Genomic DNA, 26,721 nt, shown 5'->3' on the forward strand with positions numbered 1-26,721 from the left:
TTACCTCGACAGAGGAGAAAAAGAGCTGGACTGCTGCTCAAAGTTTTCTTCTCTGGTGAAATTGAAATTAAATTGCATTTCATGTCATCTGCTGGTGTTGGTCTGCTGTGTTTTCTAATATCTCCAGCCATCAAAGCCGTCTGCCAGGAAATGGTAGATGGTTGCGGTTAAATTTCTGGCAGCTTTCTGGAATCACGGGACCAAAAGGAATATCTTTTGGTTTAGGAATATCTTCCTAAACCTAAATCAATCTATTTTAGCGATTTACATAAAAAACTGACAAAAAACCTGATAATTTCCATTATTTTAGATTCCCATCAATGTTTAGAAGTGTTAAAATTACTTCATTTTGAACAAATTAAACATGTAATTTGTTCAATTTGTGTTAAAGTAAATCAAAAAGTTTTAAATATTCATCTTTTGTCCTTTAGCTGGACTGAAGATCTTTAAATCGACATTATGTGAGCCTTAAATCTCCAGGTGTGGGCAGATGGAGTTAGCTGTGTTTCCATTGACCAAATTGCGGAATTTAACAATTCAAAAATAAATCTGCTTAAAGGAAACAGGCTCATTTTGAAAACACTCTTGTTTTGTAATGAAAAGGTTTGGCGTTAGGTTGAGGTGTTTTTTTTTTTTTTGGCCATAAGAAAAATAGTGTATTTTGCAAAACTGCAAAGAAAACACTTTTTTCCCATCACACGAGTCACATAGTCAACAACCAGATATTGCCACTGATGCAAACCACAAAAAAGACGACAGGAAGTAGCTGGAGGATGATAAAGCTGCTTGTTTTTTAAATGAGTTATCACACAAACAAGCTTATTCACATGTGATTTTTAATAGCTTTTCTTGTTTAGTGGGAACACAGTAATTGCAGAGAGAACAAAAGTACAGAGTCAAAGGAGTCTGTCAGTCTGCTCTGACCATCAGTGGATCTGGCTTCCTTTCATAGATTCTGGTCAGAGAAGAGAGACTTGATTGGACAATAGGTGTGAATCCCTGATAGCTATGCATCAGGGTTTCTGTAGAGCCCAACACAGATGGTTGTCTATTGTCAAGGAAAGGGGCTTGTTACTTAATGCATGAAATGCAGTTTCAGTTCTGATGGTCTTGCCATTTGTCTATTGTCAAAGGAAGGGGCTTGTTACTTAATGTGTGAAATGCAGTTTCAGTTCTGGCTGGGGAAGTATCACCCAGATTGTCTCCTGGATCACAGACATCCCCTGCTGTTACATGACACTGTGGAAGTCTTTAGGAGAGCAGGAGACCAATCTCACAATGAGATCATGTAGGCACAATATAAAGCACAAACGGGGTGAAGGGCGCATTTTAATATTGGATGGAAAATGGATGGATGGACACCGCAATAGCAAAATTGTGTTGTTGTTTTTTTGTTTTTTGTTTGCACTAATGGAATATTATTTTTTGTGCAGATTTGTAATGGAAACATCTGGTGACAGAAACCAAACATCTCATGTAGATCCTGCTGAAATAAATTATTTTGAATAAAAACAAGATCACACATTTTCCCCTTTTCCTGGCTTTGTTACATCAGTGTTGTGAGTCTAGAAAGAACGTGTTGTACCCTAAATAGCCGTGGTCCTGCTATAGAAAGAACTCAGTGACCTGTGCAAGAATTTGCAGCGAGTGAAAGAAAAAGCTTTGGTGCTGCTTGTCTGACTGACAAACAATGAAAATAACTGGAACTGGAATAAGTGTGTCAAATAAATGTCAGGAAAACCCACCTAAGTGAAAAATAGAAGGGGCCCAAGAAAGAAGAACCAAGTCGAGGATAGGAGATATACGGACATTTAGCATTTAGTTCAGCCATGAGAAGCTTACAGTCAGCAACGTGTAGTAGTTCATTCTAAAGTTTAGGCTATGCTCTTCTGATTTGAATAAAGAATAAAGTAATGCAATGTGTCATACTTTTATATTTACGTATCTTTTATGATTTATAAGTTGTTGTTTTTTTTAATGAAAGGCGCGGTTGGCAGCACTGTTGCCTTGTAGCAAGAAGAAAGTCTGGGGTTCAAACCCGGCATGTTCTCCCCGGGTACTCCAGCTTCCTCCCACAGTCCAGAAACATGACTGTTAAGGTAATTGGCCTTTCTAAATTTCCCTAAGATCTGAATGTGTGTGTGTGTGTGTGTGTGTGCGTGTGTGTGCGTGCGTGCGTGCGTGCGTGCGTGCGTGCGTGTGTGCGTGTGCGTGTGCGTGTGCATGGTTGTTTGTGCTGTGTCTCTCTGTTTCCCGGTGATGAACTGGCAACTTGCCCAATGACCGCTGGAGATAGGCACCAGCTCCCGTGACCCTGCACTGACAGGCGGGTAAAGACAATGAATGGATGTTTAAATGAAGAGATACACAGTAGGTCAAACCAATGATATGTTTTATCAGTTTTAGAAGCTGCAGATTAAGCATCTTAACCTCAGTGGTTTGAGGAAAGCAACAATCATCTCCAAGATAGGACACTGTATTCTGAAATCTGCTCTAGAACACAATCTCAGTGAGATACTTCAAGTTCTATTTTTGTTCTTGGCTTGTAGCTACTAATTTCTGAGCTTCCACTGAACATGTTTCAGCCTGAACATGTTTCAGCCTGAACATGTTTCTGTAAAGCAGAACTGTACCCACTCTTCAGAAATTCAGAAATTATTTATTGATCCCAAAGGGAAACAAATGTTGTCGGAACTCATATCATCCAAGTATCTTCAACGAGTTGATGCGGACGGTCATGCTGCAGGTTGGTGGTCAGTCATGGGACAAATCTGAGGAGGCCTCTGACTGAAGAAGCTGTTGCTGTCTGTCAGTCACATGAGTGCCATACATGATTGTCATGATGTGCTCAATATCAAGTGACAGAGATGATATTTCACCGTAGCATGTTATGACACCATCAGTTGTAGGTAAGCACTGCTAATCTGCCTCACTTGCTTTTGCAGCTATTGATTAGAAAACCCTGAATTTTCAGGGTGATGCTCCGGGTTAGTTTTCCATCAGCTGCGATGATTTTGCGTGTGCACCCTGGAGTGGTTAGTTTCTCCAAAATCTCTTAATATTTGTCTGTTGCCTGTTGCCATGTCCTGTTGATGCTGTCTGTGCTCTTCTGCCGCAATTGATAAAAAGTTTTAGACTTCAGGTTTTGCCTGTCTGGCCAACTACTGGCTCTCATCACAGATTGAAAATGGTGGCTGAGATGTCAACGTAAACTCACAGGCCAGTCAACAGCTGCCAGTCATATTGCCTGATCGTAATACCTGACTTAATCCGGCTTGAACCAGCCCTGAGATGATTCCGAAAAAAGGGGAAGAACTGCGTCACGTCTGCAAACGGAGACGAATCTGGTCGGGGTTGGCTGAGGGAGAACAGGTTAAAGCCATACCCATGAAGAAAAAGCTGTGGAAAACTATAAAAAAATTCTACAGAGGAGATGAACTGAGTCAAGACTGGACTACGCTGTGCGGTGCGGTGCGCATAGTTGCTGAAAAACCCCGTCTGTGTTGACTCCAAATTGCAAATTACAGACCTAAAAGCATAAAAACTCTGACTTTATTAGACATGTAGCCATAGAATTACCCACTCCTCAACCACTGACTATTGTAACACAATTCACATTTACAGTAAACTGAACCTTCAGTGCAATGCAGAAGTACACCAATTCCCCTTTTCTTTCTAATCTGGCTTGCAATGAAACCTCTCTGCAAGACTGAGCATGATCCCAGTAACGTGTTCCAGTAAACAAAAATGAGGGGATTGCCAAGAATCAGGAGAATACACGGACATTAACAGGTTCATGGGAGCTGAGTTTGTTTTTATTATCACACATCTGATTGGTCGGCAATAATGGCTGACATAGAATAAAAGCTAGCTGCCAGCAAAAACATTGCTTAACTGTGAGCAGAAGAGGGAGAAAAATACCCCTGCACTCAGACAGGCAGCAGTGAAGGTCTGTGTGAAGAACATGCAGTTGGGCAACAACACAGAGACTGAAACCAGACTGTGGTAAACAGGTCTGGAGATAATAAAGAGGAACTAAAGTCATATGGCTTTGATGAAGGCGGGGATTAGAGTGTTCCTCAACGATCCCTATTGGTCCCTTTGATTGAATCATCTGGCTGTGATTGGTCTCTGCACAGGCAACTATTTAAATTCACTAAAAGGATTACTGTGAGAAGTGTGTCAGCTCAAGAGCCAAGAATCACTTGCTGCTCCTGTGGCTTTAGTGAATGCCGACATGTGACTGGATGCTGATGACAATATTGATGATGATGATGATGATGATGATTAACAGGTTTCATGAGAACAGTCAGATTATCTAGATAACCTCTGATTAACTGCAATAGTCTAAGATAAACCAAATGCAACAACAAAAAATATTCCAAACCATACCTGTCAGGTCTGGTTGGCCAAACATGCAAACATGTGTCTGCTACCTTTGCAGGCACCTTCAGTAAAACTATGTAAAAAACGTCAATTATTTCCCTCTTTAGTGGCAGAGCCTTGCCATTGTCTTTCTACGCAGTTTCGCTCGGTTCTAATCTCACTTTAAAAACTCAGTCTGGGTTTCTCCCATTCACTTGGATTTCTCCGGTAGAATTTCTACATTGTTGTTCTACATTGTCGTTGGTTGTGTCATAGGCAAATGTTAGTGATTGGGTAACATTAAAATCTTCAACAGAATCCATGCCTCCAGGAAGCCATCGTTTCTCACTAGCCTAGAGTCCAGACCGTCTTCAAAACATAGAACAAGAGGCTGGTTTTTACTGGGCAAATAACATAATCTAATTTTTAAAAAAATTCCCACCTTCAATTTGATTTTTTAAATATTTTAACCAGCAAAATGGGAACAAATAAGTCTTTACAAATTCCAGGTGGTTCAGTTATTGGGTTGATTTTTGATTCTTCAAATCAAGCTGGATAGTAAAGGAGGGAGATGAAGAAAATATCCAAATACTATAGTCATATGGTCAAACAGTTCTACTGTAGTTTCATCAGACCACTGGACATGTCTCCAGAAATAAAGATGTTTGTCTCTGTGTGCATTTGCAAACTGCAGTCTGTCTTTTAAATTCTTCTGTAGGAGCACCGGCTTCCTCCTTTCTGAGCAGCCTTTCAGCCCATGACTGTACAGGACATGTTTCACTGTGAGAAATAGTAATCATTCAGTATGCAAACTTCTGATTTTGAAGACATTAATAAATACATCCCTGACATATTCTTTCTCTCATTATTGTGGCATCTAGAAAAATAGAAATAGTATCCTAAAACAAGAGAAGGCTGGTCTGATTAAACAGTAAGATTTAAAAAAGTGTGTCTTTTTATTCAGTGTGTGTAAGCTTCCGGTTTCAAATTCAACTTCAATAGACACAACTTGAAATGTAAAAAGCATTTCCTCAAATGAGCTGCCAATACAGACATCATTGTGGTCTTGTTTTTGTTTTATTTAGGAGTGAAAAAAAATCTGCCCTCAGGCCTTTAAACCATCTTTCTGAAAGAGGATTATAAGGAATCTTATAACTGTGCCAGATGCTCTAAATCGACTTTCAATTAACAGTGCCGAAGGAGGAAGCTGTCAGAGCACAAAGCTCAGAGCAAAAAATGCTAAGTCGCGGCCTGCAGCTTGAGGCTGAGACGAGATCTTATCAGCGTCAGGGAGGACAGACACGTTGACGAGGCAGAACGATTCCAATAATGATTAGGATGATTCATAAAAGGACACGCAGGATATTGACTGTGGAGACTGACACGGCTTCCACTTGGCTTTACGTCTGTAAGGTCAGCGGGCCGTCGGGTAGCTTTGTTCCGGTTCCAGATACAAATCAAAAGCTTATCTGTTAAAAATCCCTGAGGGATCCTCTGAACTGCTGCTAACTACACACAAACTAGCTCTGCTATTTATCAGCAGTGTCTCATGTACACACACAGCTGTAGAAATCTGGTTGTGTAAAAGTGTGCAGACATTCCAACTGATACTTTAGAATATGTATCAAACTTAAGTGGGCCAACTTTTTATGTGGCCCTGACAGCTAGATTTATACTGACTTACTAGGATACCTGGATACAGTTGGTTGCATCAGATTTTATTTGGGAATTTCAAAGTAAAGAGGGCTTAAAGAAACAAATACCATGCTAGACAGATTTGAATTTGAAAAACAAAAAAAATAAACAAACATTAAATTATAAAATATTATTTTTCATCCTGTAAGGTGCTATTTTGTCTACCACAAATTATGTTAAAATATACTGAGGCTGAAAAATCTTAAGGGTATCAATACTTTTACAGGGTGCTTTAGCTATTGTCAAGTGTAGATAAAATAATCCAATTGTAAATTTGTGAATATCAACATTGGTCACAATGATTGAAGTATTTATTGTACAGCTCAATCTCTGCATTCAGTATTGCTCAATGCCTTTCAATTTCAATTTGTGTGAGAGCAAACTGTGGGAGTACTAGTTGGACTTCTGATGCAATACTCCAGGCGGAGGAATCAAACCTACCGCAGCGGGACGGTAGAGGTTTGTCTTGTTGCCTAGATACGAACGCGGAGGGTGGCGCATTCAATAGTCGTATGTGAATGAAACTGGCTCGTTGACGGTGGACATTGTGGTTCCGCGTATCCCCTGTCATCGACGAATGACCTTCCTGGACGGGAGCCCGAATGTCGCCGGTTTCGCTAGCGCTCTGGTGAAGAAGCGCTAGATGCGAAAACAGCGCCATTTCTGTCGGCGTCCATGATACGCGCTGCTACCGCAGCAGATTCCAGAGCTCGAGCTCGGAACGGCAGCGGGAGAGAAGTAGCCGCTCCCCTTTTGCTGCTTCTTTACTTCAGGCCACGGCAGGTGAGTAAACCGTCTCCGGTGGTGTTCTTTACATGTTGAGCTTCTCTTGCTCTCGCTTGGTGAATAATATTAAGTTTGTTAACTCTTTCGCCTTATGACGATATGGCGCACATTTGTTGAGGGAAAAAACGTCTGACAGTCCTCTGGTACCGTGCAGCCGCTGTTCCTCCCCCTCGGTCACAACAACAAGCGTAGCTACGTGAAAGCTAACGTTAGCTTTCAAATGGTTCCAGCCTTTTTGGACACATTTATTTTTTTGTTGGCATTTAGATATTTAAAGCCCGGTTCTTTTCGACTGCAAATTCGGCCTAATTGGCGTATTTGTGTTTGTCGTCATTTTAATGGAAAGCCGTAAAAGCAGTATAACGCCACCACTGAGCGCAACCTCCCTTCACCTGCCTGTAACAAAGTGTTCTGTTCTTAATGGCAGGCATACGGCAACAGCGTCATTAACCGCAAACGCCTAAAAGTATTCTGGGGTAATATACGTATGTCATATGATTAAAAGAGAGATAAGTTCGTGACAGAATACGTGGAGCTGCAGGTAGCTAACTTGGCTAACATGAGCTAAAGGTCGGTGGTCCAGCTAACCTTGCGGTTTGACTGCAAAGCGACGTAAATATCGCCATTTAATAACAGAAGTCACTATCGCCGTGTGTTTGTTAAATAGCTGTACTGTTACCTAATGTTGTTCCAACTAGTTACGGAGCTTGCCTTAACACAGCGCAGCATTGTTTTTGCTACAAACTGCCGGTATGTAACGCCATGTACAGCTGAAACCTTTTAAAATTATTATTGTAGTGTTATTTCATCTTGGCTTCTCATGCTTCGCACGTTTGTTTGCGAAAACTTATAAATTATGAAGCGTCTTGGGAAAGATTTTATTCTAATTAAGTGCATGTTGTATACAGAGAACGGCCGTAAGGGTAAGTTTGACTTGCTGAATGAAGTTAGTATGTTGACAGCGCAGACAGAAACTGGCAGCCGGGGCTAATGCGCGTACAAGAGAACTGCTGGCTTCTAGACAACGGTCAGCCATATTTAGAAACCGCCGTACCGGCCGGGCTCGTTAACCTCTCAGCTGTTCTTCCTCAGTGTGCCTGTGACTCAGTGTTATTGTGCATAAGGGTGCGGATCGCTCAAGTCGTGTGGTAGCGCACAGCAAAGCTCCTTATCTTGCCCTTTTGACGTCTCCAACGGGTGACTCTGTAAATGCCACCGCTGAATGACGCCAGGATCAGCCAATCAAATCTCCACAGCCTCCATTTGCTCGTCACGTCGTCGGTGTCCGGACCCGCAGTTTCACCATCTGAAACGCATGCTTTCTGTATTCCCTGCCCACTTCCACCACTTTCTCTCGCCACCCCCAGCTATCAAAAGTGGCTCACAGCGGCGGCGGCGATCCAGGACAACGCGTTTTGCCATGCTCTTTACTGTTTTTGAGAATGGATATAAGTCGAAGTAAATGTGTTCGGGGATTATTCTTATTCTTTTTTTTTTTTTACTTTAATTCATGAATTTCAAAACAGACCTCACTGAAACTGTTTTCATCTTCGAGTAAGCACAGGCTCGTGTTGGACTTCAACATTATTTACGCACAAGTTATATTATAATCAAAAATTATTTCTATTATTACTATCATAATAATGGTCTCTGTAGCATAAGTTTATTATATTAGCTGGATATAATTTTTTTTTGCCTTCATTTACATTTCCGATTTTTTTTTAAGTTTAATGAGCTAATTCTGATTTTATCCGAATTAATATTTTAAAGGACTAATAAAGGAGATTCTGGAGGAGCCTTGAAGGGCATATTAGTTTTAAATCTAGTAGAAAATGAAGGAATCAACCAATTTAAGCAACCAATTTTGTCTCTAACCTCAAATATTGCACCAAAGTGCTGTCAATTGTTTCATCGTTGTCACAGTAAATTCCTATTCATGATGTTTAAAAATCAAACCCACAACCGTCCTTATTATCAGTGATTGATAGTTTTACTATTTTCTCCATTATTTGTTCAATGAAAGCATCAGTAAATACCAATAAATTTGAAAATCCATTTACCATGTGCAGCTTAGTGAAACAAATCCCACGTCTTTGTGACTGGTGTCCTAAAGAAGTGCACTGCAAACTAGAATGTTTTTCCAAATCTCTGTTTGAGGTTGTGGGGCTATATTTGCTGTGACTCACAGTCATACAGTTGGATAAAAAAGAAGTAATAAACAGCTGTCATTGTCACTTTTATCATGACTGGAAAGTATTGTGATAAAACTTTAAGTCCGTATCGCCCAGTCCTATAATCACTCGCATTTCAACCGTAAACTGTGAAGATGTTTTCTCGATACCTGAATAGTTTGAGATGTAAATATACTGCATTTTCCTTATTCTGCATAAAAACTCACACAGGCTGGTTTTGTGTTCCAGATCGTGCCGGTGCAGTAAGATCCAGTCCCATCATGAACCTCTCTGCCTGAGACAGAAACACGTCTTGTGTTTTGCTCAGCGGCCGGGAGCTTTCAGCAGCCATGCCTTGCCAGTAAAATCACCTTTCCTTTTTTATTTTATTTTCTTTTTTTTTTTTTTTTTTTTGCTTAAAGCAATAAAAAAAAACATCCTACATGCCTCCCCATGTAGAGCCCCTTAAGTACATCCTGCTGGAGTGACGCCCCACCCCCACCCTCACCTCATCGTCCAGATCGGCTCCCCCTCGTCCCATTTCGCCTTCACTAGCTTCCCGCCATGAGGCTGCTCTGCCTGAAGATGGCCTACACCTGAGGTCCCATGCGTCCTGTGAGCACCGATTCAGACGGTCCTGCTCCTCCTGAGAACCTCTCTTGCCCCTTCCCCCTGCCCGCTTCAGAGATGTCCTTGCTCCAGTCGCTGGGGCCGGTGCAGAGCTGGCTCGGCCAGGAGCTCGAGAAGTGTGGGATCGACGCCATGATCTACACCCGCTACGTCCTGAGCCTTCTCCTGCACGACAGCTATGACTACGACCTGCAGGACCAGGTGAGCTCTCATTCAACCAAAGAAGAGAAACCCTAAAAGTCATTGTTTCTGTTTTTGAATGGTCACATAAGCGATTTTTATTGTTCTTTCTTTTTTTTTTCTTTTTCTAGGAGAATGACATCTTCCTGGGATGGGAGAAAGGAGCCGGGAAGAAGTGGGGCAAGGGCAAGAAGAAAGGAGGGACTGACCTGAGTCTAGAGGAGATAAAGAAGCAAGCCGCCGTGCAATGCCTTCGCTCTGCATCTGATGAAGTAAGCTCTGTTTTACGCACAGGTTGAAATCCTGTGGTTATCAGCTGCAGTTAGTCAACTTGGGTGTTAAGTTTCTGAAATGTTTGAAATAATCTCTAATCTTGGTTGAGGGAAATCCTCACTGAACTCCGCCTTTAGCAATGACCTAACCTGCTAATAAAAACTGTGCTTTTTATGTTTTCAAGTATTCACACCCCTGTAACATTTTCATATTTTATGTTATAAAAATAGACCTGCAGAAAATAGTGTGCAGTTGTGCAGTGGAAGGAAGCTTTCAGATTTTTAGTAAAAAAAAACAACAAAACAAAAAAAAAACTGGAAGACTTATGTGGGTGTGCTTTATTATTTTACCCTATTTACTCTGACGAATAAAATCCATTGCACCTTTAAAACTCAGACACTATATAAGCAGTCAATCTTTTGTGTGATTTGAAGTCAGTTTGGGTAAAGATGTGCTTTGTTGGAGAATATTAATGAACAAATAGTAAAATAATGACCAAGGAACCGAAAAGGATAAGTGTAGGGTTAGTGTAAAGCAGGCATCCGCAACCTTTTCCCCCGCTGCTACAAAATAAAACTCTCCTAGAGCTGCATGTTCCATACATGTGCTACATAAATGTTTTAACAACATTAAGCTAAAACTTATTTCTGTTTTCAGATTTTGGAATAAAATTAACCAACTATTACAAGAGGGGAGAAAAACAATTTTGTAGAATGATATGAGCCTTTTCTATAAATGTACATTATGAAGAAAGATAAGTAACATAGTTTGAAGCTAGTTACTTTTAAAATTCTGCCGTAGATATTAAAGCAGGTTTTGCACAAGAACTTATGGAAAGATCTTGAAACGACAATTTCTTTTTGCATCCATAATTAAAAAATATATTTTTTTTCTTTTTGTAAGAGTCACAGAGAAGGGGCCAAAAATTCCAAAAATTAGAAAAAAATGTTTAAAAAAGTAACTAAAAATAAATAACAATAAAAAAGTTTATAAAAATATAATAAATTAAGTACTAATAAAAAAATTATTATTGAATTAAAGCTGAGTATAAATGAGAGATTTAAATAAACATAAATAAAACCATAAATATTCCCGCCCCGCTTCAGGATGATGGAAGTTTTGTGTGGATTCCACATAACATTCACTCTGGTCTCTGTTCACACTCTGACAAAAACCCTCAAAATTTGAAATGAACACGTTTACTAGGCAGTGTGTGCTTTAAGAATCAACTATATTGGTCATTGTTATTTAGGTGAAGTCAGGCGGATGTTGATTGCATGAGACACAACAGACAGATAAGCAATGAACAAAGCTGGGTCAAAGCGGGAAGCCAGAGCATTGAAAAAGGGAAGATCTGGACTGAAAATGCATCGTCACCTTATTTGGGCAGGTGGCCGTAGCTTTTCTCATCATCAGAACAGCACTCCAGCTTTCACCAAGTATAAAGCCACACTGTCCTGTGTTTTTTAATTAATGAAGACCAGAAGGAATAGAAGAAAACATTTAGTACAACCTGGCAGAAAAACGCACTTCTGTTTCTGTGTAAAAAGGAAACGGAAATATTGTTTTCTTCCATGACTAAACGGCAGTTTGCTTTAGTCGACGCAACATGAAAAGGTGGAGAGAAAGATCTGCAACACGGGAGCGGTGTCATGCTCCTCTCTGGGGGCCGGACTCTGTGCTCTGTATTCTTAAGCAGTAAGCGCTGCATGTGATTGCAGCAAAGCCGGCCGGCTGTCAGCTGACCGGCATTAGCAGCTATGCAGGAGGAAATAAAAGGGCTGGAGCAAAGCGCTACAGCAACACTTTCTATTTCGGACCAGACCGGAGTGCAGTAGGAATCGGTCAGGTTGGAAACAAGAGCAGCTGTTTTGTGGTTTTTCTTGATTACAAACCCTAAGTTTGTAAATGAAGTAATTCATGTTGTGTTGCTTAATTTAAGAAGGCAGTAAATTACAAGGATGTTTTTAGCAGTAAATGTTGGCTGATGAAAGCAGTGCATGAAACTCACTGTTCTGCTGCTTTCTTAATTTTTGGAAGGATGTATGCGCTCCTGTTAAATGAACATGCCTATGGTGTCACAAATCAGCTGGCTGCAGTTGTAGCTGCTGGCCTTTATTTACTTTGTTAGTACAAGCATTCTTTCCTCAACATTAGTCATCTTATCTGATTTGACTGAAAAAAACAAGCTGATTGGCCTGTCTGTGCTGAATGTAGAGTACTCAAATTTCGAACTCTGTATTGATGGTAAGAAAAATAATCAATGCTATTTTTGATATCGCTGCAACGTTTTATGGAAGCACATAGTTCTTTCTAGTTAAGAGAAAAAAAATTATTTAATTACAATATGAGAATATTTTAACCTTCTGATTTGGGGAAAACCTGACTCTTGTGGCGTTGCTGTGGGAGGGGAGGAAAATGGAGGATAATTTAGAAAATGTGAACGGGTCGGTTTGTAACTATTTTGATGACTTTCATTTCAGACCCCCCGCCCCCCCAATTTTGGAAAAGTCTAGAATTGTCCCCCCCACCACCAAAAAAATAACCTTTGTATTTACACAATATCAATATAAAAAGAAAGAAAGAACAAAGTAAATCCACCATTTATCAAAGAAAAAAAAAAAAGAATGAATTTGTAGGTCCACCCCTGCCATTGCTAATCCAAAGTTTAGGAGCAACAGCAACGCTGAACAGCACAGGCTCCGAGAGCTGTTGCTGTGGCTCTGCAGCACTAACGGCAAACCCTAAGTAAAAACTTGAAGCAAAAGTCATTTAAACCTTTTATTTACTTTCACTGCTCAATAGGAAGAAACAGAGTAACAATGAAAATCAGACTGCAGTTCATTATTTTATTACTTTGGCTGAATCACGATAAACTGCGTTGTTATGCCTTGGGAATCAAAACTAGCAAAACTGGCTGTGCTTTGATGGACTTAAACTTTTTTGTCAAAGGTAGCAAATCAATTATATTTAGCTCTTTAACTCTTATGTTAATGAAGAGTTTGAAACGGGAGGGACTAAGTGCTACAACTGGCTGACAGCTCAGTGTATAGGAGCCGAGAGCAGAGAGAGATGGAGAAAAACAGAAATGTGTTCAACATAGAGCCTCTAAAACTGCACACACAAAATAAATCTGGATATTTTTCTATAAAAGCCCTGGTACTTTGAGCATTAAGTTTTAGTTATACTTCCAAGATCTTAATTATTTCTTCCTACTTATAGTTTCTCAGCCATCTAAGACATGGCAAAACCAAAAAAGATTTAAACGTAAAGCAACTTGGCAAGTTATAATTTAATTAACACATAATTTGTATTGAGAGCCACTACAATAAAACAATATTTATGAGGAATTTTATCAAGTGGACTTTCTCATTAAAGCTTGTATTTATTTATTTATAGCCTTAAATTTTTGTAATGGTGTACCAGAGATTATATCTGTGCCACTGAATCAAGCTCATATCAAAACATTTAAATCTTAGTTTTACTTTTATGGGTCTCAATATTTTGCTTACTGAGAAAAACACATGTTTGAGCATTACCGCTTACTAGTCATATTTGGTCTTACAGCTCGAACACATTAAAAACTTCTTAAGCCACATATTACTTTACATTTTACTGTAACTTTTCTTATCCTCCCCTCGCAAAAAAAAAATTGGCTCTTAAAAAATGTCCCTGTTGTCTCCCTCCAGCCCCCAATAATGAAATGAGATTTCCTTCCTTGATCTCAAAATGACAATCTTAATGCAATAATTTCTGGGACAATTTATCATCCAGTAAAATATTTTTTTACTGTGACAGACCTGTCCTAGCGGAGTGCATGCCATTTGTTCCCTCTGCTGTTTCAAAGTAGTTTGCCAGATCAACTACAACTTGCAAACAGACTGCAGTCATTTTATTTTCTGGAGCATGTCTTTTAATAATTGAGATGTGGCAAATTTGACTATATATATATATATATATATATATATATATATATATATATATATATACACACAGAGAATGCAATATGTAACAGAAACATAGCATTTAGTTTCAGTAGCTACATACTTTTAGTTGGTTACCTGGAAAGATATGCATCTCAAATATTCCTCTTGTTTTTGTCTTCTGTGCAGAACTCTGGAATTGAGAGTCTGGTTGAAGAGCTTTGCTCTAAACTTAAGGACATCCAAAACAAACAGAAAGGTTTGAAATTAATTTTTCTATTGTTTAGCTCTGTTTACTGCTATTTGATAAAGAAAAAACCATAAATGGCAATCTTACTAAGATGTTTTGCTGTTTTTGAATCATTTTCCAGAAGAGAAACGCATTCAAAAGAAATCGGATGGCTGTCAGTCACCAGAACGTGCAGATTCGCCTTCTTCTAAGGACCAGGTGGAAATGTAAGTTTGAACTCTGATTGTAATTTATTTTTACGCAAATTAAATCTTCATAAACAGCAAATTTATTTAATTGAATACAGTCGATGTATCGGCCATCTCTAAGCTTTGTCGCATTTTCTCAGTGCAATAAAGCTTGACGTTCTGAGTTTCTTACAGATGAACACTGAATTCTTGCACAGTTTTTTTTTTTTTTTTTTTTTTTTTTGCCATTGTCTCATTATGAGTGAATAAAGAAATTTGGATGCTGAATAGATTTTTGAACTTGCTTTGGATCTTCTCTACAAAATCCTTTAAAATAGATTTGATCTTGAACTCATCCATCAGTATGTTACACAACTGCAGAGTTGCAGCTGATCTGATTCAATGTTAGTCTCATTTATATAAAAAGTACCTTTTGAAAGGCATTAAAGCTTGGTTAATTTGGCATAGATGTGTAGGCAAATGTATTTTTTTAACATTGCTTTTCATAAGTAGAGCATTATCTTGATAGTTGTACATTTTCTTGTACTTTAATTTTATTTGTTCAGCTTTGTGGTCTTCTAATAGCCAGATCTGAGGGCTATTATCCTTTGTATAGTTTGTCATGAGTTAATAAAAGCTACTCTGATTGCAATTAATCTCCCTTTCCTTTTTTTTGGTATGATTGCAGGTACTATGAAGCCTTTCCTCCTTTGTCAGAGAAACCTGTTTGTCTCCAAGAGATCATGACGGTGTGGAACAAGGCCAAGGCCTGCACATACTCCAGTTCATCATCCTCTGCAGCTCCACAAACCAGCACAGACACCTCTTCCCCCAAAGACTGCAACAGTGACGGTGAGGCTGCAAAAGAGCGACACCTCGAGGCATGTGGTACCATCCCTACTGTGACCAGCGAGAGAGGCCAGCAACGACGGAACAAGAAAGAGAAGGAAAACCGATGCCATGGTGGCGCAGCAGCGGAGGAGAAGACCATCAGTCACTCTAAGAGACAGATCAGACACAGATCTGAGGGCAAATATCGACCCAGATCCTGGTCTTCTGGTTCTAGTGAGGCAGGGTCGAGCTCCAGCGGGAACCAGGGTGACACAAAGTCATCCAGAAGCAAAACAGTTAGAGTAAGGCACAAATCCAGGGAGGCTGCAAAGAACAAGAGGACACGCAACAACGGGCAGGTAAAGCTGCAGATGAAGGTGATCGATAAGGAGGAAAGAAGAAACGTGGGAGCGAGTGGCGGCGGCATGACCGGCAGCGCTGCTAAACAACCACAGCTTTATAAGAAGGGGAAGAGACCATTAAAGGAGATTCGTAAAGAGCTGGGCTGGCTGGAAGCGAGGGAGTCTGCAGTTGAGGCCAGAAACAAAAAAGAGTACAAGGAGGAGCCCCTGTGGTACACCGAGCCCATCACAGAGTACTTTGTACCATTCAGCAGCTGTCAAAGTAAGCTTGAAACGAAGTATCGCAGCAAGATGGGCTCTCCGGATGGCTTCAGCTTTTCTGCGGAAATGGAAAGGCTGCCCGAAAATATCCAGGGAATCTGCATTGCCAGCGAGAGCTACCAGCGGGCCTATCTACCAGCTGGCTCGTTTGTGGACGGGCACTTTGTGGAAGCGCCTGGCAGCGCGGACAATGAACCCGCCGACCTCACTGACACTTTGCGTTGCCCTCAGCCAGAAGATAGAGATTTAGATGACAAGCATCTGTCTGAATTCACCGACTTCTATGAAGTCGATATTTATCAATCCATATTGGATACTAGTGCCTCAGACACGTTACAAGAGAGTCGGATCTTGAGCCTGATTCGACAGAAAAGCAAAGAGCAAGGAGACAATGAGGCAGAATGCTGTTTAGTGTTAGATGGCCTTGAGCAGCAAGGGAAAAGTGCAATACAGGCAGACTCACAGGAAGCTTCGGGAACTGTTGGGTTTTTAATGGAGGATTTTGAAAACTTGGTACATGTATGGGGGTGTTACTCACCGTCTTCTTCCGAAGACATAGACGGGGAAAGCTTCCTTGGAGACTCTCCCGTCCGTCTCTCTCCGCTGCTGGATAGTGTGTCGTTGACTCTGAGCAAGCTATCCAGACCACTAGAAGAACCGGCCGTTCCCGAAGCTCCCAGTGAAGCATCTGCTTTGGATTCATCCTGCTTCTCCCTTTTCGAGGTGCAGTGTGATGGTGCCACTTTTCCCTTCCCCCGAGACTCGCTTTCTGTCAGTCACGAAAACACCAGTTCTAGTAGCTGTCTCGATCCGCATTCTAATAAGCAGTCCCGCTTGCTAATATGGACCAAAAATAGTGCCTTTGACGAAACGGAACACTGTTCGAACCTATCGACCCGAACTTGCAGCCCATGGTCGCATTCAGAGGAGACTCGGTCGGACAACGAGCAGGGCAATGCTCTGGCGGAGGACGTCGCTCCGTTCGGCAGAGACGAACCGGACAGAGTCATCGCTCCTCCTCTTTCGGGTACATATCTAGAAGATGAAATCTTGGAGTTTTTGCAGGAGGACTCGGGCAAAAAGTGTGAAAAAGTCAGCGTCAGCACAGCACCCAATCAGACCTTTACCAAAAAATCTAAATTAGAGTCCATTTGTGGCATAGCGCTAGAAAGGGATGAGAGCAAATTGTACAGCACAGACGTGTTTTCAGACAACTCGAACCAACAGAGTGACGATTACAGCTCAGGGATTATAAAAGACATTTGGACCGCAATAGGAGACGGGAAATTTGCCGCATCAAAGCACGGGGCAGACAAGCCAGGCAAGGGGCTCTTCTCTGATGAGTCTGGCACTTGCTGTTGCCGGTGTCTAGAGGTCCAGACTAAAGGAGTTTCAGTACAGGGACCTCAGAAAAAGGCTGTGCAGCGATCTGAGTATCGCCTTTGGGACGGCAAGAAAGAAGAACACGACTTGGCCAAAAACAAACTCTCCAAAGTAGACGCCGCTGGGGATTACATGACTCCGTCCAAGCCCTGGGACTTGAACTCCGACAAGGAAAGTACATCGTTCATCCTCGGAGGAGTGTATGGAGAGTTGAAAACACTAAGCGGCGATAAAAACTGGGCAGTCGTGCCGCCGAGCGATACTCAAGATAGCTTGCTGCAGTGTGCCGCTGCTGCTGCTTCCGCGTCCAGCTCCGACATGCTGACCATCACGGGCAGGGATGTATTCATGAACACGGGCAGCCGCTTTGCCCCTGGCCACCGGCCCCTATGGAGGCCCCTGGTTTCCTTTGGGCAGAGTGATCAGGCCATTAAAGGAGGCGGAGACGGATTGAATAAGGGATTTTCTCTGATCTTCCATGAAGATTTGCTCGGATCATACGGGGGCTTGCACAGAGAGGAACAAGATCTAGAATACCCGTTTGCATCCATCAACCTGAACAATCCCTTCTCTCAAGTCCTCCATGTCGAGTGTTCCTTTGAGCCTGAGGACATGGCTTCTTTCAGTCCGGGATTCAAGCCCAAATCTATTCTTTGCTCGGATTCAGAGAGCGAAGCCTTCCACACTCGAATTTATGGCATCAACCGGACGCAGTACAGAGCCATCCGCATTTCACCCAGGACTCATTTCAGACCAATATCGGCCTCAGAGCTGTCTCCTGGCGGTGTTAGCGATTCGGAGGCCGAGACCGACAAAGAAGAAATGAGTTTTCCCATTGCGGCGCCAGTGGACGTGTTCGATGATCCTCAGGCCGACCTCAAACCTCTGGAGGAGGACGCCGAATGCGAGGGACCTTATTACGGGAAGTCAGAACTGGAATCTGGTAAATTTTTACCAAGATTAAAGAAGTCTGGCATGGAGAAGAGTGCCCAGACCTCTCTGGATTCGCAGGAGGGCTCAAGTACCCTTCTGCCGATTGCCGAGCAAGAGAGCGGCTTGAGCTGCAAAACGGCAGCAGCAGCCGTGCCAAGTGCAGGCGAACAGGTGGATGTGGGCGAGATTCAACAAGAAGAATCTGCAGAGGAAAAGCAGCCCCACTTAAGTTCACCAGCAGGTCAGATCCCCAAGTACGGGATCGCTTATGACTATGTTGGCGACATGCAAGAGGTAATAAAGGTTCGCAAATTGTTGCAGTTGTGTATTTCACAGAAACATTGATCAAACATTTCCTGTTTTCTTTGTTTCTAGTTCCCTCTGTTAAATAGAAGTGGTCAGGGAGGAATTGGCAGCCAGCAAGATGAGTTCTGGTGGCAGAACACAATTTGTTCCCCCCTTTTCCCTGGTTCTCAGTGTACAGGTAAGTCCAGATTTCAAAGTGGGCTTTTTCTGTCAGATTAACTCTAAACTTCAGCCAGATGTTTCTGAATTTTCATTGTATTTTACAGGGTAACCTGTGGTCTTTCCTTTATGTGGGTAATGCACTCAGTGGTACAACTGAACAAGAATTAGAGCTGTGTTCACATATTCATAGCAAACAATGTAGTAGTGAACAAAGTAAGAGTTGGCCTATGAAAGTGACCTGACTAAAAATATTAATATCATTATTATTATTTTAAAGAAGTCAATATAGAGCAGAGGTCTCATTCTTGCGGCCCGCGGGCAAATTGCAGTATGGTATAATGGTTGCTAAAAACCATTTAGTCCATAGAACTAATTTCCTTACTCTGTTGTATTCGAAGCTGTGATGAAAGGCATGAAGTTTTAGTGCAGCACAAAGAAATTTAAATCTTTCAGGGGTTTTACAAATATTCTCAGATGTTGAGTCTCATGTGGGTAAAAAATATAACAGATGTAGAAAATGTTAAGTGTCATTTTATGTTGCACTTCAAAACCGGTTTTTAACTTTTAGGGGTTAAAAACTTGTTGCTTGTCTGGCAAGTCTTTCCTAAACTCGCTTTCTGTTGACATCATATTGAAGATATTCAAGTTTTGCTGTCACTATTATGTTTTTTAAGCACCAGAAAGTTCTTCTACAACTAAGCTTGTGTTTTATTGTGGAATATTAAACTGATGGTATTCTCCCAACATTGAAATACAATTTTAAACAAATGTCAAAAGTTTTTAATTTTAATTTTAATGTACCTTTCTATTCCATTTATGATATGGACTTATATTTGTAAACTACAAGTTCGAAGGCTTCTGAATGATTTATGGACTTTGTCAGCTGTCTGTTAAATATCAAGCTCAAATAAAACCATTTTAATATTTAAAATTCTAGAGTCCTTGCTGGACTTAATGGGCTCTTTGCACCTCAGCTTCCGCGTTCGGGGTAAAGCGGCTCGATTGTTTCCGATCCAATACAAATATCATTTACATTAGGTGCTTGCAGGGCTTGGCCAAGGTTTGTACATCGATCCGAAGCCCCAACAAGTCAGCTGGAGAAAGGTTTTAAGATGTTCGCCGTTATACATTCACTGACACGAAGGTGAGTTTTACTTAACTTTGTGGCTAACATTAACGTTAGCTTATGCTAGTAGGCAATATTCTCGGACATTGTTCTTGTAAAATGTGCTATTTAAGTATCTAAACATTCTAACGGACAATGTTTTTATCTTATTTTCAAGTATATTATGTATGTTTATTGTCGTTAGTGTCACAGACTAACGGGGAGGTTACGGTTCGGACTTTTTACTTCCGAAGCCTGACGAAGCTCAACAAGCCTCATAGCTTAACAGTAGCGCAGCTCTGATGTCAGAGATCTGGTTCAGCTGTTCAGGTTCAAAGTTGCTGCTTTTAGAAAAATATGACCGTGTTGCTTCATGTCTCCGTGTTATTTCGTTTTATTACCTTTGCATGTTTCTTGTTCAGAGCTCAGATAGGACGGTGTTTACAGCAGGATGTACAGGCGGATCAGTTGCTCGGCTGTCTGGCTCTGGTCTGCTCTCTCGTTCCCATAAACTCTTTCAGGCTGAATATAGAAGTGATTCCATGGAAATAACTCAGGGAGGCTCCTTTATTTACCATCCGTGTCCCCGGTAGTTTTAGGCTGATCCGGAGTGAAGTGAAGGCTGCAAACTTTGCTGTGCGGCGTTAGCTGGTAGCGACAGATATTTACAAGCCATCTTCTTAATTCAGGATCGCTTGGAAATTAACGAAAACTTAAAAGCCCATTATATTAGGAAGACAACAATGTTAATAGTATTGTTTTTTTGCATCTGAAATACGACTTAGTCTTTTCTACCAGTCATGGTAACTCAAAGCGGAAAAAAGTGAGCCGCATTAGCTCCTGGAGATGTGACGTCAACGCCTTAGGTGCAAAGAGCCCATTGTTGAAGATTCTGCTCAACAGTGCCATCTGGTGGGGTTTATGTCTCACTGCATTCTGTAGTTTTACAACTAGAAATGAAGAATGATCTCATTGAATCACTGTGAATTTAAAGATAACGTTTTAGAATAAATACTAGATCTAGGAAACAGAGGCCATAAATTTAGTAGTTCAATAAAGTGTTATATAATTATGTTATATAATATTTACTGTACTGTTCTTAGAAAAAAAATCTTCAGCTTTTTATTCATGGAAGACGTTCTTTTCAGTCCATCAAAAATTAAAATCTAACAACCTCATTTGCTGTATCTTTTTGATGATCATTCTGTTTTTAACTTTTTCTATTCTGCTTCTTTTATTTTTTTTCCTCCTCCCCAGGGAGCAGCAACATTTGACTTCTCCAGTTTTGCGGAGGACACCTGTCACCGAGAGGAGAACTTCCTCTGGTCTTGGGACTGGACCTCTACCAGCAAAAGATTCAGGAAAACCTAACGTAGGCTAATTTTTCTGAGACTCCCTCTCCAAAAACCTCCCTGTCCCAACACATAACCTTGTTGGCTTTTCATTTACTAACGTAAAAACAACAACCTTGTGTAATCAACAATCAGATCAACAAAAAGAGTGGAAAAAAAAGGTAAAAAAAAAAAAAAAAAGTTCTGTCTTTGAGTGATGCAATGATTATTCTGCACACCAGTCCTTTTTCAAATCTCACAGTTAGCTTGTAGAGATGCTTCTGTTTTACTTTTTTTTCCTTCTTTTTTTTTTTGTTCTATCCTCGTCCGATTCCGTTCCCACCATTTTTTTTGAGAGCGAACCAAGGTTTCTGGTGGTCGGTGCCGTCTGAATGGTTGTGCATGTTTTTGTTCGTCCAGGCAGTCTCACTCCTGTTTTATTTTTTTTTTCTAGTTGAAACAGATGCTGCGTGAAAAAACTGCTGCCCCATTCTCTACTTTCTCTGCATTAGATTCAGAAAGAAAATACAAGGATGTGAAGATTTTTGTTTTATTTGACTTCTGTATCGGATTTGAGAGTTTAATTTATCTTGATTGTGCAACTTTCTGAATGCGAAGTAGAGAATGTGCTCATCTTTCTTCTAAATATCCTCAACTTCCCCTGTGTGAAAAGTTGTCTGAATTTTTTTTTTGTTTGTTTGTTTTGAATGGTGATAGTCTTTTAAAGAGCTAGTTGTAGATATAGTGTGGTTTGTGAGGTTAAAAAAAATCTTTGAAACATAAAAATAACCATAAATTAATGTTTTGTCAGGGGAACAATACCAATGGTCTCCTTAAAATTGCAATGCTGTACACAAAATTGGTTTAAAAATAATCTACATAAAAAATAAAAAAAGGTTTTGAGCTAAAGATCCTATATAAGGTGGCTCAACTGCAGCCATCTCTCCAGACATCTGAGTTGCAGCTGAAACATTTTTCTAATATATTTTTTTTGTGAATTCTATGGTACAAAACATTGGTGCTATTGAAATGTTCCAAAATCTTTTGAAGTTCAATAAATCTGGCTGTGATACGTTTATGACAGTTTGTAGCCAGACTCCAGAAATGCTTCGGGGTTTTTTTTTTTTTCTCCATTATTATTTTTGCAAATATGAGAATTTATGACTGAACACAGTTCATACTTTAACATAAGATTGTTTTTTTTTTTTTTTGTTTGTTTGTTTTTTTTTCAAAGAATTATCTGACCTGTAATTTAATGATTAGTAGACATGTTAAAAAAAAATCTCTTGTTTGAACACGTATTTTTGAGTTCAAAGCCCCCCACCCCCACGGGAGAAAGGAAAGGACGACATCATGGCAGATGCAAAAGAAGCAAACCGTGTTGTAACAAGTGGCCGGGCAACCGTCTAACCAAAAAACAAAGAGGAAGTACTCTAAATTACAGATTTATTTTGTTTTTCCCATGTGAGGTGTTTTTTTTTTTTTTTTTTAATCTTTCTTTTGGGTTTATCTTGTTGAAATATTGATTTGTGTCTTCTCCGTTTTGTGTGTGGTGGTGTAGAACTTGTGAAGACACTGGTTCAGACTGAGTGTAGTTAGTTTTAACTTCCAAGAAACGGGAACGGCTACAGAAGTGCTTCTGCGCAGTAACTCTGAACCACACCTCCTCCCACTCCGCCCTTTGAGCTGTTATCTAGAAACCCTCTGAAGTTTTCCAGGCTTAAAAACAAAATCTAATTGAATGAAAGCGGTTTTCTTTTTCTTCATCAAAAATTATTTTCCATGAAGATTGAGGGTAATATAAGTGAACTAATTGTCTCAAGTACCACAGAAGTGAAGCACAGGCTACTAAAACCCTCCCCTTGTACCGTCATGGTGTTGCTTCCACTTTCCTGAGTGTGAATGTTGTTTAAACCCAATGATAGTTTAGCCCTGTGGTACTTTAACTAAAAAAAAGGAAAATGAAAAAATCCTTTCGAGTAGTGAAATGAAGCAAACTTAACTTCAGGGTCTCGTCCCCTTTCCTTAACAGTCAAAGATACTCAGGAATTTTTTAATATAAGCATAATCTACACTCAGACCTGTGACAGTGCAGTGATGCATTAATGTTTTGTTTTTTTTCTGTTTGTTTTTTGTCGAGCAGAAATTGGTGACAGAAGTTGTTTTCAAGCATACCGCTGTAATGACTGTCATTAATGTAGAGCTATAGTTTTAATTACGAAAAACGTAAGTAAAAAAAAAAAATCGAAGCCATTGATTGCATAAACGGCGTGGGAGGGAATTTCAGGAGCCCCGAGTTCTATGCAATACGTTGGCGCATGTAAAAGCATTCTAAAGTATATGGACGCAAGTCATGCAGCTGATTTTTTTTTTTTTTTTTTTTTTTTTTGCATGCGGGGCTACTTGTGAGCGAGGGACGCCTGAGAACACAGTGGAATGTCTCTGAGAAATAAAGCATGCAAACGTCACACTCCATTGCTTTAAGTTGGATGAAACACATTTTAGTTAAAACAAAGTTTAAATCTGTGAGAGAATGTTGTGTGTGCTTGTGTGTGTGAATGTGTGCGAGAAGCGGTCACAAAAAGCACTTACATTGGATGGATTGCATCACATCTTTCTCCTCAAGTTTCATTATTTTTAATAAGCTGTTTTAAAACAAGGAAAGGAAAAAAATCCCTCTCTGGCAGGAAAATGTATTCAGTGATTGTATGACGTGTTTTGAAAGGAGATGGACTTTTTGATGAAGTTTCGCCGACACTTTGGTCTGAAGTTCCGGCCTGAAGAACGCCATACGACACTGAAAATCAGAATTTTCCTCGTCTTTCCATTCCCACCCAGAAAGATGCTCCTCCAAACCCCTCCCTCTTCCTTTATGACCCTAATGGATGTGTTCTAATTTCATGTACACCATGAGTAAATTATTTTGTTTCATTGTGGAGTTCCTTAACATCTAATAAATGAATAAAGCAAACCTCAGTCAGAGTTGCTCGTTTTTGTTCCAAGTACCAGTTCTACACTTCCACTATGTGACCTCAGGATGGCACTAGAGTGCGTTGATGCTCCAAGCTGTGGAACCACATTTGCAAACTTATGCTACTGTGCTTTGTATTATTTTAAGTGAACTAATGTGGTCAGTTTAGTATCCATTGTGAAGTATTAAATAACTTTTTTTTATGTCTATTAACTTGTAGCAGTGAGCGACCTCACTTAAGACTATCCCTTCCAAGACCTGTTTTTTTTTATTTTTTATAAAGAGTTTCTTTTAGCTGCAAATAGAGCTACCATTCTCTGGCGATTGAAATGTTTGCCTATTTGCAAAAATAGCTTAAGCTCACATACAGTGGATAAAAGTTTTTGATGCGAGTTGCCAAGTCCTGTGTCTCGTTCTCAATTGGATTCGAGTGAGGACTTTGACAGGGCCACTCTAAACCATGAATATGTGTTATTTGAAACTATTAGCACTCATATTTTTAGGGTCATTGCCCTGATGGATCACTAGTTTTTATCCCGGGGTTTTGTGTTCTCTATGTTCCTATCAACTCAGACCAGCTTCTCCGCATTTAAAAAAATTATCCTTTGCTTCATGATGCTGCCACTGCTGTGTTTCACATTTGGAAGGTTGTGTTCAGGGCAGTGTGAAAATAGTGCTTTGCATGTTGGGTAAAAAGTTATATTTTGGTATCCTTCCCTTTAAGTTGAGGTGCCTGCAGCACCCCTAGAAATTTATTCAGGATGGTGACCAAGTCAGTAAAAATTTTGGGTGGCAGAAATTAAACCAAAAATAAATAACATTCATCATTTGGTTTTACTTGATTGCAGTAGATGATTCTCTCTGCCTTTGTTCATGAATTGAACATGATAACCTGGTGGGGGGGCAGTAGGGTGGCAGTGGCCCGGCCTCGAGGGCGACAATGTCGGGTGTACAACCCTATCTTTTTATTGTTTTTGTTGAACATTTAAAATAAAATCTTAAAACTGCTTCATAACTTCACCTTCGACCAGTATGAAGTGTTCCTATTCTCTGTTCTCTCATGAACTGCTACAACAGCCTTGCCAAAACAGCTGTGCTTATACCGGGATTAAACCCAGGTGGACTCTTGGCTACTTATCAGGTGACTTTTAAGGACAAGTGTTCGTACCTAACTAAAACCCACGCGACATTTCGCTTCCGCCTCCCCCGCCCCACAAATACGTTGAGGTTTACGGTTGTAGTGGGGAAAGAAATTAGTTCAAATAGCATGCATAGCATTTTAACCGGGTGTGCAGGTGACGTAGGTCGATTATTAATGCCTTCAGGTTGAGACAGGTGAATCTATCGACAGCAGACGTTCTTGACTCGATTACACCGCACTCCACGTACAAGTTTGTTTTAAAATGGCGGCGGAAGCAACGAAACAGGTATGATTAAAAAAAAAAGAAAAACGTTCCAGCGTAAAGGTTTAAATGTGTCATTTGTACACTTTATAAAGTAACGGAAACCGCTTTCATCTCCCGTTTTGATGCTAGCAAAGAAATTAAACTATAAAAGTTGTTCACATTTGTTTCCAGTTGAGGAAGCGCTGTTGAGAGAAGTGAGTTGGCGTCAGCAGCAGCAAGTGCACTCTGAGGAAGAGAGGTGGTGCGACGTGGTGTTTGTGTTTACCGGCCGCTTGTTTTACATCCTCCCTCCACCTGTAGTGACTTTATGTGACAGCGGATGACCTCCCTCCAGAGCCGTTTGTGTGGAGGAGCCATGGGGGCGATGGTGGAGCCGCAGTAGCCCCAGCATCATCATGGATCTCTCCAAGCGGATGCTACCTGGCATCCACCTGTAGCGTCCACCGGCTGCGGCATGGCAAACCCGAGCCTCGGCCCACAAAAACAGATGGACGGTCGCTCTGGTAAGGCAGTTTGTTCCACTTTAGCACATTTAAATAGCAACACTCCCTTTGACCCTGCCATTAGCTGTGCCGCCCTCGAGTCTCGGTCCCTTTTTAATATTCGCCAAACTACATGAGAAAAGAGGTGAAACTGAAACGTATCTCACATTTATTGTAAACAGCGAACTTATCAAGACTTAAAAGGTATATTTTGTGTATTTATGAAGTACGTCATTAATTCGGCTTATGTGTTTAAAACGCTTGACGCAAATTGGAAAGAAAAAATAAACTTTTTGTTTAGCTTCAACTTTTAAAAAAATGCATTTCAGTTCAGTGTAGACCACCTGTAAAATGACGTACATCATAATAAAAGCATATTTGCGAGGAAAACAAAATAACTTTGTATTGGTCAAAAAGTCAGTGTAAATGCTGAAATTCTGAAACAGATTAACACTTATAAAAAGTCGCGATCCAGCTTTTCAGAATGGCTAAATTTAACTGTTGCTATAAAATTGCTACTTTTACATATTCCCACAGAACATCCAGCACACCATTTGGGATGCAGGACCTTTTCTCAATAATGAGAATAAATATCACTTGTAATAGTCCCTCTATGGTCTATTCCATCATAAGGTCACATCCCCACCAAAACGGCGGCTTCCTAGACTATTCAAAAGCATGATGTGGAGTACCAATGTCTGCTAACAACTGATGGTGTTCTCCAGGACATGTTACTGTGGAATGTTGT

General features: G+C 40.5%; 2 protein-coding genes across 3 annotated transcripts in view; both read left to right on the forward strand.

Annotated features, from left to right (window-relative positions):
* The first annotated feature begins 6,557 nt into the window (after window positions 1-6,557).
* kiaa0232 (KIAA0232 ortholog) lies at window positions 6,558-24,090 on the forward strand. 2 transcript variants are annotated; one of them, XM_015009989.2, is made up of 9 exons: window positions 6,558-6,843; window positions 9,267-9,378; window positions 9,477-9,848; window positions 9,959-10,099; window positions 14,213-14,282; window positions 14,395-14,479; window positions 15,129-18,504; window positions 18,586-18,694; window positions 21,041-24,090. In XM_015009989.2, the coding sequence occupies exons 3-9, from the start codon at window positions 9,624-9,626 to the stop codon at window positions 21,055-21,057; spliced, it is 4,023 nt and encodes a 1,340-aa protein (XP_014865475.2). In that variant the 5' UTR covers window positions 6,558-6,843; window positions 9,267-9,378; window positions 9,477-9,623; the 3' UTR covers window positions 21,058-24,090. The 2 variants fall into 2 exon arrangements, with proteins under 2 accessions (XP_014865475.2, XP_087871425.1); XM_088015299.1 differs by having other exon boundaries at window positions 9,267-9,848.
* A 1,109-nt stretch (window positions 24,091-25,199) lies between these two features.
* Window positions 25,200-26,721, forward strand: part of tbc1d14 (TBC1 domain family, member 14) — a 43,435-nt gene continuing 41,913 nt past the window's right edge. The window contains exon 1 of the mRNA XM_088015300.1: window positions 25,200-25,994. Within this exon, the coding sequence (XP_087871426.1) occupies window positions 25,946-25,994 (49 nt within the window). The 5' untranslated portion in view covers window positions 25,200-25,945. The remainder of the gene's footprint in view (window positions 25,995-26,721) is intronic.

This window comes from Poecilia mexicana, unplaced genomic scaffold (genome assembly GCF_051168715.1).
Source record: "Poecilia mexicana isolate PSO_F unplaced genomic scaffold, ASM5116871v1 scaffold_18, whole genome shotgun sequence".
Taxonomy (NCBI): domain Eukaryota; kingdom Metazoa; phylum Chordata; class Actinopteri; order Cyprinodontiformes; family Poeciliidae; genus Poecilia; species Poecilia mexicana.